The sequence below is a fragment of the Pundamilia nyererei genome, unplaced genomic scaffold, assembly GCF_000239375.1.
Source record: "Pundamilia nyererei isolate P.nyererei 1_Seehausen unplaced genomic scaffold, PunNye1.0 scaffold00010, whole genome shotgun sequence".
Lineage (NCBI taxonomy): Eukaryota > Metazoa > Chordata > Actinopteri > Cichliformes > Cichlidae > Pundamilia > Pundamilia nyererei.
Window position 1 is genome coordinate 1,890,191 of NW_005187411.1, and position 16,732 is coordinate 1,906,922.

At 45.0% G+C, this 16,732-nt stretch overlaps 1 protein-coding gene across 8 annotated transcripts in view; it reads right to left on the bottom strand.

The window, feature by feature from the left end:
- The window catches only part of meis2a (Meis homeobox 2a), a 78,026-nt gene that overhangs the window by 32,758 nt on the left and 28,536 nt on the right, over positions 1–16,732 (bottom strand). For 7 of the 8 annotated variants that reach the window (XM_005723780.1, XM_005723779.1, XM_013908451.1 and 4 more), the window contains one exon: positions 11,509–11,654. In XM_005723780.1, the coding sequence (XP_005723837.1) occupies positions 11,509–11,654 (146 nt within the window). The remainder of the gene's footprint in view (positions 1–11,508; positions 11,655–16,732) is intronic. The other variant, XM_013908450.1, reaches the window with a different exon arrangement.

A 16,732-nucleotide genomic window follows, 5' to 3' on the forward strand; every position in this document is an offset into this window, starting at 1 on the left:
AGAAGAGAAGAGAAGAGAAGAGAAGAGAAGAGAAGAGAAGAGAAGAGAAGAGAAGAGAAGAGAAGAGAAGAGAAGAGAAGAGAAGAGAAGAGAAGAGGCGAGGCTTGTGTTGCTTTTAGTCTGGTCAATAGCAGCCAATCTTTAGGTGCATTCTTCCATCCCATTTTCTCCCTGCTTGTAGTGCTCTTAGGCTCAATCCTGCCCGCAGGCCGAGGTGACCTTTGCCCTGGCTGGCCTGCCTAGCTACAGCCCTCTCGTTTGTTAGGCGCTTTATCCACTGACAAAGCAGGCAGGAAGTTGGCAGCCACCCAGCAGCCCCATGGGAGGATGACCATCAGCTAGCTCAGCTTACTGCTTATTACAGGATGCTGGGGAGCATGTGTGTCTGTGTGTGTGTTGGCATATGTGTTTGTCCTTATTTTATGTCTTATGCATTTATTGCATGTTTGCATGCATGCATGTTTAGAAATGTGCATATGCAGACATGTTTAACTGAAGGTTTTTGTGCAGGAAAATCTTCCATAGAATAGGTCATGTCTCCAAGTTAACCAGATCAGCTATACATGTTTGCAACAATCAGGCAACCTTCCAGTCGCTGGACTCAGGGGACCCCAGCACACTTTCTCTCTCTCTCTCTCCACTCTTTCTTTCCTCACCCTCCTCCTCTCTGCAGCCTGCTCATCAGAGCGCTCAGAACAGCTCACTAAAACATTATATCATAAGACACTCTAGTTTCACTCTCGCCACTCCATAAAAGTCAGGTAATTCATACTTCATTTATATACCTTCCCATTAATAAAGCTGATGAACTTTTACTCCTTAAATCTAATGGGCCATTTTAGCACGACTGCCAGCGCTTGCCGTTTTCTCTTTCCTTTTCCGTCTGCCTCTTCTCTCCCTTCTATTCTATTAGTACTTTGAAGAAGGATAATCCGCAGGCACTCAGGCACTGCACACGTACAGTGGTATGTGGCTGAGGATGCAAAGAGAAGGCTTAGGAAATTTTGAGACTTTTCACTGACCTCTGTCACAGACAAGCAGTGACACATACCATCCATGCGGTTGTTTTGTTTTTTTCTTTTCACTGTTTTGCCCTACCTCTCTCTATCTGGGCACAACAGAAGGTCACTGACCTGCAGGCCTGATGCAAGGCATCATGGCTCCTCAGCTCTGAGGCTGTTGACAAGCGACTGTGTTCTTTTCAACAACTCGTTGAACCCCCCTCCCAACCCCACCTCCCTTCTCAGGAATGTAACACAACCGCTCACTGAGGTAACCCAAGCCCCTCCCCTCTCCCATCCTTCATTTGCGGAAAGAGAAAGAGAGAGAGACAGAGACAGAGAGTGAGACCGAGACCAACTGGGGGTGTTAGACAGCTGTCCCCCATCTCCCCATCTAACTCTTGCTCACTCTCTATTTCTCTTCCTCTCTTTAGATTTGCTTCTAGCCCACTGCCTGTGGAATAATTAATGATGCAATTGAGCTGAGGAGAGGACTCTGACCAGCAGGGGCCATTCCTGAATGCCCGGGTAGCCGTTTTATGGAGGACCGGAAAATAGAAACAGAGAAAGACATGAAGAGACAGATAGGCAGAGGAAGAGAAGGATATAAAACAGTCCAACAGCGAGAGGAAGAGATTGTTAATAGTCTGTTCCTCAACGGTCTTCTTCCCTGTTTTCGTCCCCTCTAGTCTAATCCTACATCCCCATCCCCCTCTTCTCTCTTCCATCCTCATGGCGGGATTGGGGGGCCTGACCTGTCTGGTGATTGATGGTAATGTCTCAGGAAGTCATTTTCCCCGACAGCACCCCGCCGCCTTTCAACAGGCCTGGTGCAGAGGTGAGCCCATCACATAGACGCTGTTAACTCTTTCCTCACTCACTGGCCCAATCTTTCATACTGATCTACTTCACACCCTCATCTCTGCACCACCTTCTACCAACCCCAACCCAAAGACCTCAAGTTCTAAGACCATGGCAAGGATGAGAATGGGATCAGTGAAAACAAGTCATCTTGACATAAAAGCACAGGCCATCTTGAAGTGGATCTGCCAGGCAGCCCCTAATTCAGGTTGCTGGGGATAGATCCCCACGATTCCATTACTGTCAGTGCTTACCACCTCCATTATGGCAATTAGGACATGGCTCTAACACTAGGAATGCTTTGCTATCTTCTGGAATTGCAAACATCTGCCATGTCTCCGCTCCATGTGTCGGAGTGGAGTTGTCGTTTCTTAAACACACATCTTTTTACAGTCACACTCTCCCCTCTTTTTTCCCTCTTGTTTCTTCAACACTGCTCTCCACATTTATTTTCTTAATTCGACTCAAACTGTGCCTTAAAGAGATCCTTCTCTGTTTGAGTCCAAATAACCTAAAATGATCCGTGAAGAGACTTGCGGTTCCTGATTTCAATAGGCTTCATTAGTTTTTAATATCTAGCCAAGAAAAGGAGGGGAAAATGGCATGGAGATAATCAATGGAAAGGGGCTGGTACCCTATTAATCTCCCCCAAAGGATTGTGGGTTAATACACGCTCTTGCATAGGCAAACATGGCTGTGTGGTGAACACATCTGTCTGCCTGGATGGGTTACTTAATGAAACAGCCAGCGTTTGGCTGCTGAGATGGATGTCATTCCCTCAGTGAAAAATGAGTTCTCTCTCCTACTATGCTGAGGCAGAGCCACACATGATAGGACTCCATTCAATTCACTAGAGACCTAACTGTGCCCCTGTGTGAGAGCAGCTTGTCGGGCTGGACAGGCAACGCATGGGCACTCGAGCAAGTCTTCATGGAGATCATATCAGGGAATCCTAATGTGAACAAGACTCAGAGTGATCTGGGAATGAGAGAAGTCACGGAAAGACTAGATGAATGGTATTACAGTAGGAAGATAAAGAAGAACAAGAAAGAGGGGAGATGAAGGTTGAACCACCTGGGCTAGATAAGCAGGCTCAATGTGTGTGTGTATTCTAGATTGTAAGTATGCCTGTGTGCATGCATCTGCCAGTATACGAGTGCATGTCTGTTTGTGCATGTATCAGTGCGCATTCTGACAGTGTTGGAGGTGACCCCTGGTCAGGGAGTCCTGTAACAGGAGCTCACCTCCGGTTCTGCGAGCTCTCCTCTCAGTGTGCTAAACAGCCACCTGAAGACAGGATTAGCTATTGTGACCCAGCCCCAGAGGTAACTGAGATACACCTCCGGGGACAGACATGAAACGCACACTGTCACGTGTTGCAGAGACGCAGCCAGGTGGGTAGAGACTGACACAGACGAAAACAGCCGTTTAAAAAAAAAAAGCTGTAAAAGGGAGACAAGATAAGACAGGTGGTGGGAGGGATTGTAGATGCAAACAGGACGCTTATAAGAGGATGATTGCAAGCAGGATGCAGTGTAACGTAAAGCAAGTTAGGGTGAAGGTGTCAGTGGTGTTTGCTGTTGTGTAAAGACAACAAAGCTTCAGAGCATAAGAGGATTGGGCAGCCTAACTTACTGCCTTCGGGTAGCTGAGATTTGTGCCTCTGTGGAAATTGATGCCTGTCAGCCTATCTATGACTCAACTCTGACAATATGCATGCATGTGTGTTTCTGTGTGCATGTAAAAGTGTGCATGCTGTGCTATGACAAATGAGCGGTGCCTAATTTGTGACTGATTATGCAGGCTGCGGGTGCCCTAAACCTCTTTGAACTTGTAATTGCCCCTGGTTTCAGTAATGAACATTAAGGAGGATTCAGAAATGTGTGGCTAATTACACATTTGCCCCCTCCACACACGCACACACACTTGCACTCTTTTACATTTCTTCATCCTATTGCTGGAGAAGAAAGAGGAAAAGGAGGAGTTGGAGAAGGAGCATGAGAGCCAAGGAGGAGGTGCTGGTTTGGGAGGCATATACTCCTGTTGTTACCCTCTTTATCTAAATAATTGTACAAGCGGGTTTATTGGCTTTAGAGAGGTGCTTTGTGTGTCAGTTGGTGCAGCCCTGGGGATGTAGGGGACTGGCTTTCCCCAAGATCAATATTAAGAGAGATTCACATCTGGAGCCAAGGCCTGTTCTGCTTAGATTTGGATTTATATATTTGGGTTTTTTTTCCTATGTGATTTTTCATTGGTTCTCTTCTTCCTCTATCCATCTGCTTTTTCTTATCAGTGTGTGATAAAGCCTACTTTTGATAGAGAGACTGTTATCTATCACACATGCTCATTTGCTCAGCCTTACATGATCTTGGAGGGACTTGGCCACAGAGAAATCCAGAGTTCTGGAGTGAACTACATCTGCTCTGTGTGGAGAGCAGACACAACACATGGCTCGGTATAAGCGCTGAGCAGAAATGCTTGAGCAATGAAGCATTCTGGGTAAATGGTTGCAGTGCAGGGAAGGTCTACTGTGGCTAGTGGAGAGGGAAGAGTCGGGGAAAGGAGCAACAAATTGACCTGCTCAGCCTGGGTCTTTGATGTGGACTGAGCTCTCTCTTAAAAAAAAAAAAACAGTCCATATGTTCAGAGAGGGAATAGAGATAGGATATCAATGGGGGGAAAATGAAAAGGTGAGGAAGTGGGGGGAAGAGGTGAGAACAAGAGGCATGGCTCCCAGTTATAAGGACCCCACTGTGCAGGAATCCCACTGCCTACCCCTGGACTAAGAGCCGGGCAAAACAAAAGCATGCATTTGAGAAGAGTTGGACGGGAGGGGAGAAAAATCACACAAAATGGCAGGAGTGGGATTTGGTGCAGCTAGGCTCCCATGACAAACCAAACAGTGAAACTCATAGTCTGTTTTTGATTTATACTCCGTGCCTCCATCCATCTCTCTTTCCTTGCCTCCCTCCCATTTTTTAGCCCGGCTTGCCATTTCCATGCCTGTGCTGCTCCTTTTCCCTTTTGCATTTTCTCCTCTTGGTGTGAGATGAATATCAAAGCAATAGTGGGGCAGCTTGGAGGCCTGCAGCAGAATCTCATTGGCCTCCATGGTCCCCAGCAAGCAGCCGCCACTGCTCTAACAGCTCTTGCCACAACCCTACAATCAACCGCGGGGGCAATGAGACCAGCCTGCCGGGTGGATATTCTGGAAGGGTAAGGGGTAATTTAAGGGAACTAGTTTTAAGACGTCAAACCAAAATCCTCTTATATATTTTGTTTTGAATAAGATAACCCGAAAAGTGTCAAAGGGAGGAAAATCCTACACAATCAGCTCCGACCATCTTAATAACCTTGTTTTTTAACCAGGGGCATGTTCACTATCGCAGACGCAGGGCTCCCTCACTGCATATGATGTCATTCTGTCCCATGTCCCGCTGAGCTGGCTCAGCCAGGGCCTAGCTTGGATCAGTGTTATTACTACATAAGAAATGGACAGCAGTGCTGAAGGCAGGGAAACGTTACTGAACTGGGGTCAATTCTCAGTGGAGCACACAGACGTAAAGAAGCATCCTCCTTTCTCTGCACGTGTGTTCTTGGAAGTCTCTCAACTGTTGTGAGCTGTAAGTTTATAAATCTGAGCGGCCTTGACAGGCTGAGTTCTGTTTGTAGTCTGCTGTGGTCAGGGCATGTGCAGTCACCTCCACAGGGGCCAGTCAAAGTCATGCTGTGCTGGAGCTTTTCGCCCAGGACACCTTATTTAAAACCATTATTTAAAGAAATGCATATAATATCACCTTTCGTGAAACGTGTTATTATTACTATTATTATTTTATTTTTGCTGGAGGATAATTTGTAGGTTGCTCTCTCTTTTTTCTTTTGCAAACACCGTGGAATTTCATGCAACTTAATCACCTCCATGCAGTGGGAATGTACCGTAAACAGTCCCTCAGCGAAAGCACTCATTTCTGCTACTTCATTAAACAACCTGCATTAAGATGCAAGCAGCAGGAGTGAAAATTAACTGGAAGGGATGGAAATGAGAGGAAACACGGAGGAGGAGAAGTGGTGTGTTTGTGCAGGTATCCCAGCGTTAAAAGATACACAATATAATATGATGCTCATTTTGAGAATAAGCAAGCTATGGGATTAAGAGGGGGAAAAAAACTACAAAAAAACATGCCAACAATTTTTTTCAGCGTATAGTGAACGCGAGGTTAATGTGCCACGCTTTATATGTCAGTAGATTCCAAGTGGGGTTAGTTGGCTTTGAAGTGGAACTGTGACAGATCTGGATTAGAGGGCAAAGTGTAAAGGTCTGATGTTGCAGCATGAAACGAATTAGGGTTTATTACATTCTAATACAGCACTAAATCTCTAGAAACACCTACCATCTATGCCAAAGCACTGTAAACAAAGCTTTTGTCAGTCATAAGAGCTGTGACACACTAGCATTTGAAAACAATGCCATAGTTGCTCTGCAATGAAAACAAAAACTTGATTTATTTTACTCATTTACTCATTCTGTTTTCTTCTTTGCAGATTAACATTCTTGAGTAAAATAAGCCTAATTTCTCTGTGAGGGTCTGCCACTGCTGCGTTAGGCCCTCTGTGGTGTACTGGCTGGGGAAGAACAGATGGCAGACTGAGGTGGCTTGTGTCTGTTTTCCAGGGTCGCTGAGCAGCCAGCATTAGAACACAGAGGCTAGACAATAGCTAGGCACCAAACCTCGAACCCCCCACCCCCACCCCCACCAAAGGTCTCTTCCACACTCATTATCAATGACTTTCAATTACCCCTGTGCCAAACATCACCAAACTATCCTGTCATATTGTCACTAACATCTGTTTTGCAAACACACAGGGAGCAGTGGGTCTTGTCACAAAAGTAACCATGTGATGACTCTTTTTCCTGCGTTTTCCACTGATGATCACACATTCGGGCAGTGGCAGTGAACCAAATTGTCGCCCGGGTTGCTACGGGTGACTGGAGGACTGACTTTTGAGCTCCTGAGGCAAACAAGCACATGACAGATTAGTGTGTGGGCCTCCTCCAGGCGTCCACCTCTGTGACCCTTAGGAGTCCCCTCCTTACACCCCCTGCTCTTACCCCTAAAGCCAACCCCTGCCTCTCCTTTGTTCATCCAAACTATCAACAACCTAGAGAGATGGACAAGCAAACAGATTTTTATGTTTTGCAGTCAACAAAAAGAGGCTAAAGTTACTTTGAATAATATTTTCAACGTAAAACGTTTTTGTCTGATCTATTATCAAACACAATTTTTTTTTTTTTATTGAACCGTTCAGTTAAATGAAATTATAGGTAAGTCGACTATTTGTTTATTGAAAAAAAAGTACTGTGCCATGTGTATGGGAAAGAAAAAGTAGGCACCAACAAATATGGAATAAATAGCTTTTGGCAGTTCGATGTAAAAGGAGGAAGGGCTATTTCAAACTGTTTGCAGATGTGTGTCTGCACCAGCTAAATGCTGCTTGTACTGGAACAACACAGAAGGATTAGAAGGACTAGAGGAGCTTAAACAAAACTGGGGATACTACAGGGCTGACTGTTTAGTCTACTCAAACAACATGTCCTCTCTTTTTGAGGAATGGACTTGTACACTTGTTTATCGTATGGAACAAACATCCGTTGCCAGGTTTGGCCGTGCCTGCATCCATGTCTTGTGAATGACCCTAGCCGACTCTTTTATGTGCGTCTATAAAGGGTGGCAGAGAGAGCAGCTCCCATAGGAGGGCTCGACCTGACGATGACACCCTGTCGTCATGGAGACTAATGCTATGTTGGGCTTGGATCGGGAGTGTGCGCATGTGTGGGTGGGGCAGGGGGGATAGCTACTGTCACTAGTGTACCTAATGATGTTTTCAGCACAATGCTCTTAACTCTAAGACGCTCCTCGCTCTGGTGAACACCTGTGTTATCTGCACTGGTATCTTTACTGTTCTCGTAGGTACATTTCACTTTTCAGTCAAAACATAGCTCATTAGTCAATACTTGTACTGGTGTTACATTTAGGATGATAAAAGCCAATTATACTAATAGCTACATTTAAATACCATCTACCCATACATAAACATTTCAGAGCTGAACATTTAGTTCTACTTCACAGTCCAAGGACTCTCTAAATGACTAAAGGATATATCACTTCCCTTTCAAGGAGCCCAGGGGACCAATACACCTGGCTTAGCAGCTTAACAGCATTTCCCAAAACACCCAGGCCAAAGGGTGGCCCAGCACAGAACTTGAGACGCTTGATGCTCTAGTTGGCTACCTACTTGCTCGTCTGACTGACCGCTCTCCCTCTCTCCTACGATCCCTCACTCCCTTGTTTGAGTGCACACACTTAAGGAAAACTTTCAATTTGGCCCCGATTGCTCCTGAGGTTCCTTATTTATTTTCATAGGTGTTGGAGACTTTACACTAGTCAAAAAGACAAGGCCAGAGCCCAGAGAGGTATCTTTGCATCTGAGTGCTTCCTGTTTTCATTGCTAGGCCAACCCTTGTCTTTACAGGGGTTAGTAAGGGTTAGCGGGGGGTTAGCAGGGGTTGAGAAAGAAGGAAGACCAGGGGCGCAAAGGGGCTAATTGTAAAATTTTAAGTTTGCTTTTGCTGAGCACAAAAGGGCATTACTTTTGCAAAGGTAGGAAAAAACTCCCATCACTGCAATTTTACAAATCTGACACGTTCTCTGAAATCTTTCTCTAGCTACTTATCTGACTCTCTCTTCCTATCCTGAATTCTGTGGTCCATGCTTCTGAAGTGCAGCAGAACATTTTACCCCTAACAGTGAAGTTTACCTTTCTGATAACATAATCTCCCTGTAGTATTGAAAAGCTTATACCAACAGTCTGGGATTTCCCTTCCCCTAATGTGGCTGGAAGACATCCAGAACCTCATGGTGAGGGAGGGGGGGTATTAGAGAAAAAGAGTGGGAGGGAAGATAGAAGAAGGGAGTGGAGAGACAGTCTGACCCTCTTCTGCCAGCTAACACCAGCTGATCTGTTCAACACTCTGCCAATTGCATATGGAGCATTTAAGGTTGCCAGCTCTGCAGTCAATACGCATATGGCCTCGACATAAAAGAGATCAGGGTTATCGCCGCCTTCTCTGATTGTGCAATTGTGAAGAACTGTCTCTGAGATCAATATGGTGCAAAAACTGTACTTTCCCCTTGCCTGGGAAATTGGCATACCGAGATTAGCGGTAAATATGACTTCAAGTGAGGTTACTTGCTATATATGACCGTCATGAAGGAAACAATCTTGTGAGTTCTCCCATGAGAGTGTGAGGTCAGAGTAAAGCAAGGGAGGGTGGGAGGGGAGAGGCAAAGGGCAATTTTGTTATACTGAATCTAAAAGCCAACAGTTGTTACTACTGGCCTGTGTTGTTTTTTTGTGTTTGAAGGGGGTCCTGTCCTTTTGAGCTTTTCAGAAGATGTGACAATGGCTGGATGTTGAGAACATATGTAGAGAGACCCCTGCGGCTCATGGAAGAGGAGCTCCATGCTGGCCCCTCAGTTTGAGAAAATACAAGCCCGCTCCTTTCACTCCTCACCCCTCAGTTAATGAATGCGTGAATGGCAGAATGCCGCTATAGGCCATTCAGGGGCCAAAGTCCCCAAGAATTCACCTTTGCACAAATGCATCCAGCTATGGCAAATACATTTGCTTAACAAATTAAAAGAAAGAAGAATGGTTAATGGGTGTGAGTGTGTGTGTTTGTGTGTGTGTATGTGTGTGTGAGCAAGAGAAAAAGAGCGAGAGAGTTTATGGGTGGGAGAAGTGGATGGTGAGAAGAGAAGGGGGATAATTCAATTAGCCGTCTTCCTCAGCAGAGAAATGAAGGCAGGTTAAAAGGGAGGGATTATTATTTGTACAAGACTGGCCAAGGCTTTGCACAAAAGAAACAAATAAAGATTGGATAACATCTACAAGCAGGGTTTGTGATAAAGGGGTGAGAGGGAAAGGGGAAAAAAGAGGGTCTGAATTAACCAGCGTTCTGAAAAAATGTGCCCCTCCTTTGCTCACCGCTATTTCAATTCAAATTTAAAACAATTCTAAAGATAATTGGCAGGGACTCTTCCAAAAGGTCTGTGCAGAAGCTGTATGGGGCTTTCATCAGGAAAAATGACCAATCTTGAGAGAATTTCTAGCCTTACCATAAAGCCTGTGTATATAATTTGTTATTTTGTTGTGTTTTAATGACACACAAAAAAACAGGTAATCTTAACAGTATTTGAACATTTTTCTTTCAACTAACAGTTAGTGGTACTCAAAAGTTTAATGTCTGATTGAAGCCTGGTCTGTAGCATTTGGTGAGAGGTCTCCAGTCAGAGAGCGATGGGAGCCGCGAACAGCTGTGAAGTCATTTTGATAATGATGAGAATAATAAGCGTGCAGACTGGCGTGGTGGAGCCGCTAAGGCCTGCGAGGCTCAGGGCTTTGCTGTTGCAGCTTCACTGCTCCTGAATAGATAAAAGTGATTAAAGCACTCCTGATTATCCCTGACCAATATGTAATGGATTTACAGCCCTTTCAATTAGGCTGTATTTGCTGGCTGCTTATTACTTGGGCTTTTGGTTAGGTAATCAGGGTACGGGGCTTTGAGCTGGGAGTGGGCACTGTGGTGGTGGTGGGGGCTACAGAGTGCACAAAGGGCACATGACCCTCTTAAATGTGCGGATGTTCTAAAAGACTCTAAACTAAGGCTCCTTTACTTTCACATTCTCTCTCTCATTTCTTTTTTTTTATTTTCCCCATCCCCCTAAACTGTCCATCCATCCCTGGAACGGGGAACCGCAGCCTCAAGCAGCTTATGTGTCCCGGCGTGGCCACCTCCTTCTGAAATCTGACCTGTGTTGCAAAATCAATACAGCCTGATGTTCTGATAATGTCCTGACATTAGAAAGGGAGAGGGGACATGTGGACCACCCCGTTTCACTAAGAAACATACTCACGGGAAAATAACAGTTGTGATTTTACAGTTTACATTTAAATTACTGTGACATTTAGACATATGATCCAAGACTCTGATCAGTCATTGTCAGAGATTTCTGACAGAATTGTACGGTAAACACTTTCCTATGGAGCTATGGAGAAGAAATAAACTAACACATGTCAATTTTATCGAGAGATAAGTAGATTAAGGTTCCCTTATTCCACAGAAAGACTGATTATGTAAAGAGGCCTTCAATTCCACATCCTACTTCTTTACACAGCTACACAGTCACAGTCGTTCTCTTTTATTCCCCAGTTGTTTTTTTTATCATGCTGCTTGTTCAGGCCAGAGCTGCAGTGCATCTCGTACTAGAATAAATGTCTTGGATTGCTGGGTCTTTTCTTTCTTTCTTTCTTTCTTTTTTTTTTTTACAGAAAGTGTGCTGAGCAGAGTAAACAGCCCAAACTGATTAGATTGACCTGGTCACTGTGTCCCTTTGACAGGTGGCTGACAAGTGAGCATCGCAGCAGCACCATCACTCTCTCCCCACTGCCTCAGTAGCTACTGTGTGACAGGTGCGTGTGAGTATGTGTCTTGAATGTGAGTGTCTCTAACTGTTTATTTGGTTTGTTGTGGGTTTTTTTTAAAAATAATATAGACATATCTCCAAATTATAATGGTTGTGCTTACCGTGAGATGCTGGAACAGCCACGCCCTCATGATGTTTGTGGCCACCTTAGGGAAAATGCCACGCTTTTTCTGCCTCTTCTTATCCTTGTCTGGATCATCGTCATCCCCTGTGCCAGGCGATGCAACGCTGTTGTCTAAGCCATCTCCTGGACGGAAACCAAACCCAGGGTTAAATAACATCCCCGACCACACCACAGGCTCAGAATACAATAGCAAAAAAAAAATGGAACAGAGGTATACAGTCAAAGCTGAGTTTAAGGCTCATGAAAGATGGATAAACGGACAAATACCACAGATAACTTTGAAAGAACTGGAAAGTGCTGCACTAAGGCCAAACGAATTTCCACAGCAAAGCCAGTGTTGTGTAGTGAATATATGGAGGTAGGGGGATTTAGATGGCCTTAGACGAAGGGCTGTACAGAGACTGAGAGGTTTACATGGAAGCCTCGCAGAGCTGCTCTATACCCCAGAGCACGGGAGGGGAATAGGGGTTAATGACTCTAATGTTATGGTTGGACGCTGAAACACTGGGTTCCTCATTCCATTTTTACAGTAGGAGGAGATGGAAAGAAAAAAAATGGACACAGAGCCTTCAAGTACAGAAGAGACATGGACTCATGTCATTAATTCAATTAAATTTGCATGCTTGACATAATGTAGAGCATTTTTTCCCATCTTTTGATGAGGGCCAAAGGGGACAGGATGGAGTTATGCAGATATGTACTGTAACACACAGAAATTCATGAATTTAGGACATCCAGTTAAAGTGCGTGGAAGTAAATGTTATTTGGGGTGGTTCATTGTTGCACTTCGATGCACATAATGGACTCTTCATCGGCTTCCCGAAACCCTGAACAACCCCACCCCCAAGCTTCCGCCACGAGATTAGCATGACCGGCCAGCGGCGGCTTTGCCTGCATTAATGTCCATCAGCGTTTGATTTCACAAGGGAAGCGTGCACATACCCGGGCACGATTTCTCCTTTAAATTGAAGTTTCCATCTTTGTCCCTTGCCTTTTCCTTGTTCGTCTTCCTCGGCATTAATTGTGCATTAGCAAAAATGATTTACTTTTAACAGTCATAGTTATTTTTTCTTGCCCCCGGGCACAAATGCCTTGAAAGCCTTCCTTGAGGGCATCTAAATTATGTATCTGAAAAACTCCTCCACTAAGGAAGAGAAGGACCCTGACATTCTCAAAATTCAGACTCATATGTCCTCCTGTTTTTGGAGAGGCATCAATCACAGCCACCTATACAAGCCTTAATCTCGCATAAATATTTGAACTAATAACATTAAAAAGGGGGAAAGAAAAAGGATCCGACTAGTGGCGTAATCTAATGCAAAATAAATGAAGAATACAAGGACAGCGGGGGCCCGCACTAACTACTTTTCCCAGTTTTTTTTCTTCCCCTTGTTTTTGCCTCTCTTTTTCTTCTCTGTCTTGCACAGTGTTTTCCTTCCAGATCATTAGTGGAGAGCCACACGAAAGAGGAAAACAGAGAAGTGCCGACTTTGCGCTCCCTGTGTGAAGTTAAAGAAGCAACAGTCCTTCTGAAGGACACATGGGAATGGGGACACAGGCTAGGGGTGTTGTAATTGTAGAATGGGCATTCATTAGTGGCAAATGCCATAAATCCCAGACTAAGTACGAATCCTTGTTCAGGAAAGCTTAAAACAATAAACTTTGGTCTGGCCATAGCCCTACCCTGACTGTGAGGGGCTTCCTGAGAAATGTGACCCAGACGGAAGCTAAGTCTAACTCCCTGAGTTTGCTTCCAAACTTCAATAAAAACACAACTAGTGAGCTGTGAATTTTAACCAACTCCCTTTTGTTTCACTGCTTTTGAGCTTCACTGAATAATGTTGATACACAGTTTGCTGTTTGTTTGTATGCCGCTAGGTTTTGTGTTGATTTTCGAGCTACTCTCCAAATCCCTCTCCTGCTGTGAGCAGTCAGGCTCATCCAATAGAACCACACAGTGGCCAAAAGGCTGGCAGATTAATTTTATTGACGTTTCCATTTTCACTGCAATGCGATAGCCTCCCCCCCGGCCAGGGCCAGAGCGACCCGTGCGTATTTACAGACTGACCTGTCACTTCATTACCCAGCATGCTCGCTGCCTCCTGCCCTAGCCCGCAAGGATGAAACCAGACTCCGGTGCTTTTCAGCTCCTCTCTCTCTTACATGTGCACGGATGCTGACATGTGTCCACAGATCAGGCATGTGGCATTCGAGCATTCATTCTGTGTACAGTTTAAATACAAACTGTGTACAGCTTTTGTATGACTTCAAATATGTGAAAATGTGCACACAGTAAATAAAGAATAAAGAAAAATCAAATGTGGACAGAACATGAAAAGAAAGAGCAAAGAAAGAAGAGAAACAAGAAGATGCAAGAAAAAAAGGAGTAGAAATAGAATAAAGAAGATCCAACTTGCACAACCTCATTACATCTAAAGGAGGGCTGGTGCTTTGCATCCACCCCCACTCCTTTCTTATGAGCGAGAGAAGGAACGCTGCAGGGCAAATTGTCCCAAACGCTAATGGCTTCTGACTGTTCCCTGGCAACTCTGCCATTCTAACCTGTGTGGATGTGCACTCTGAAAAAAAAAATCAGGAAAGAAAAAAAAAGTGCAGAGCAGGGGGATGAGTGTCCCATCATCTGGCCATGTGACACAGATGGGGGTTGGCTATTAGGAGGCAGTCGAAAGGCCTAGGGGAGCTGAGGTGCTGGAGTGTAGCCCCAGGCACTTTTGGAAAAGCAGCGCCCTTGGAGACAGAAAAAAGACAGCCCCCCCCCCTCTCTCTCTCTCTCCCACTCTCTCTCTGTCTTCCCTCAACCTTTCCTCCTCCCTCCTTTTCCCTCGCTCACGCTATCAAGATCTTGACTTAAAGTGTCTGCAATGAAAGTTTCTGTGCAGATTTTCAGATGCACGCAAGTGGAGAAGGTGTAATCAGGCAAGATGGAAGACAATGACCGGACGCGATCAGGGCAAGAGAGTGAATGAGTGAGCGCACTAGCAAACAAACAAGCACAAGTCCAAAGCACATTACGCTCGCACACATTCCCTCTCTCATCACCAGTGGGTGGTTATTAAAAATGCATTCAGATATATCTCCTTGTGAGTAAATTGGTCTCAGGGCTGAGCTCATTAACGGGTCGGGATAGGACTGTAAACACACTGCAACTTGGCTTATCTAATGCTGGCACATTCAGGGTCACTTCAGGATTTCTTGCATCGAAAATTGTAAAGTACAAAGTGTCCTACAGTCTCTGCTTAGAATAGGGCAGACTTCAGTGGACTCTTAATGACTTTAGAGCAAAAGTTGTATTGTGTCTAGTAGGTATCCTGCCCCTTAGGGACCCACTAAGGTCGAGTCTGTCTTGTGTATATGACCATGAGTAACATATACTGCAGCTATCAGTATAACAAGAATGCCCTCCCTCTGCTGCTTTGCCGTTTTCATATGCGTGAATAAATAATGACTTGTCAATAGCTGGAAAACACATTCAAATCCAGCCATGTTTAGTTATCACATAACACTCCAGAGTGGTCCATATACCATTAATAATAATACCGTGGAGCCTCTAGACAAGCTTTAGATGTTGTGTGTGTGTATCATTGTAAAGGCTGTGCAGTGATTTTGCACTAGGAAGTCTGGGCGTTTATTTCAGGGTAATGAAGCAAGAGTGTAGAAGCAGTGGCTTATGGAAGCTGTGGTTAAAGTGACTAATTACAACAGACCCCCCACGCCCCCTGTCAGCCCAAACTAGTGAAGCGTGTTCACCCAAGCTCACCCAAAAAAAGGGGGGGAAGAGAAAAACTCATGAGGAGAGTTAGATGGAAAGAGGAGCAGATGGATACCAGAAGCTTGGAGTTTTGCTGCTTTAGGAGCTTCGCTGGTCTTAGCACACCATAGTGACCGGGCCCTACACCTCTCCCTCCAACACCCTCCTATTACCACCACCTCTATCCATGCAGGCTTGGCCGCAGAGAATGAAGTGAAAAGAAGAAGGGGGATTTAGAGCCTCCCTTTTCCCCCTTTTTCTCCTCAACTTTTCAGCCAACATAAGCGGCGTTTAGCACATTCAGTCCCCCAAATGGCAGCGAATGAGAGAAGCAGTGGGGGCTCCTCTTTTGTCCGTCTGGTTACCCCTTTTATTTACTCTGGATTTACGGAGGGGTCTTTGCTGGCTCTGGGACCACATGCTCTTGACGCACACACAATCTCTCACATAGGCACATACACAAACACATAGAAGCTCTATTCACACTAGTGGAATGGCTATTTCTCTGCTTCTCTGTGCCGACTAGGGATTACAGATCATCTTGCTATAACTGCAAGCTAGCAATATGGTTTACATTCATGTGAAACACAACGCAAGTGCTAACAAGTAAAACACGATTGCCATACCGGTTAAACACACACACTCAAACTTCCAACTTTTAGATAAAAGTAAAGCATCTGTGAATTTGTGTCTTCATGTGACCACACACCACAGACGCCATATGGTTTACTGCACTCATTCAGATCCATACAGTAGATGAGGGCTCTAAACTGAACTGTTTTAGTGTGGCTGCACCACTGCAGCCAGTGTTTTACGCTGATTATTTCCTGATCTGTGCTTAAACAAGCAGCAGCCCTTGCACTGGACCATAAAACAACAGCTTAGTAAACAGCAAGCATGCTGACAAATTGGTAGCGCTCAGGCCGGAGTCATTAACAGCCTTAAAACCTGTCAGAGCAATTACAACAAACTCTCTCCTTCAGCAAGTCCCCCTGCCAAACTCAGATGTCACCATCCGCCTCCTCTTTACCACCCCCCGTTACTGCCAGGACACTGGCTAAAGGTGAATTAGAAAGCACTACCATTTTTCCCCTCTCTTCTTCTCCAACAGCCATGACACCCCAGAGAAATGAGGACAAACCTCCATCTCAAACACAGCTGTATCTGCATCCTGGGGGCTACAACTGAGTGGTTCCTTTTGCATGAGAAATAATGTGTAGTTGTCTCCCCTGAAAAACACATCATTAAGTGTTCCCTTAAATGAAGTGGAATAAGAGCTTCTAATTAGATGTTTTTTTTTTCTATGTGTGGGGAAGCGAGGCAGTCAGGCAGTAAGAAAGGCATGGAGAGAAGGAAGGAGGGAGGTGGGGGCGGGAGGAGGGATGTCAGGGAGCGGTTGCTCAACAACTCCTGTACCTCTTCCCCTCCCTCC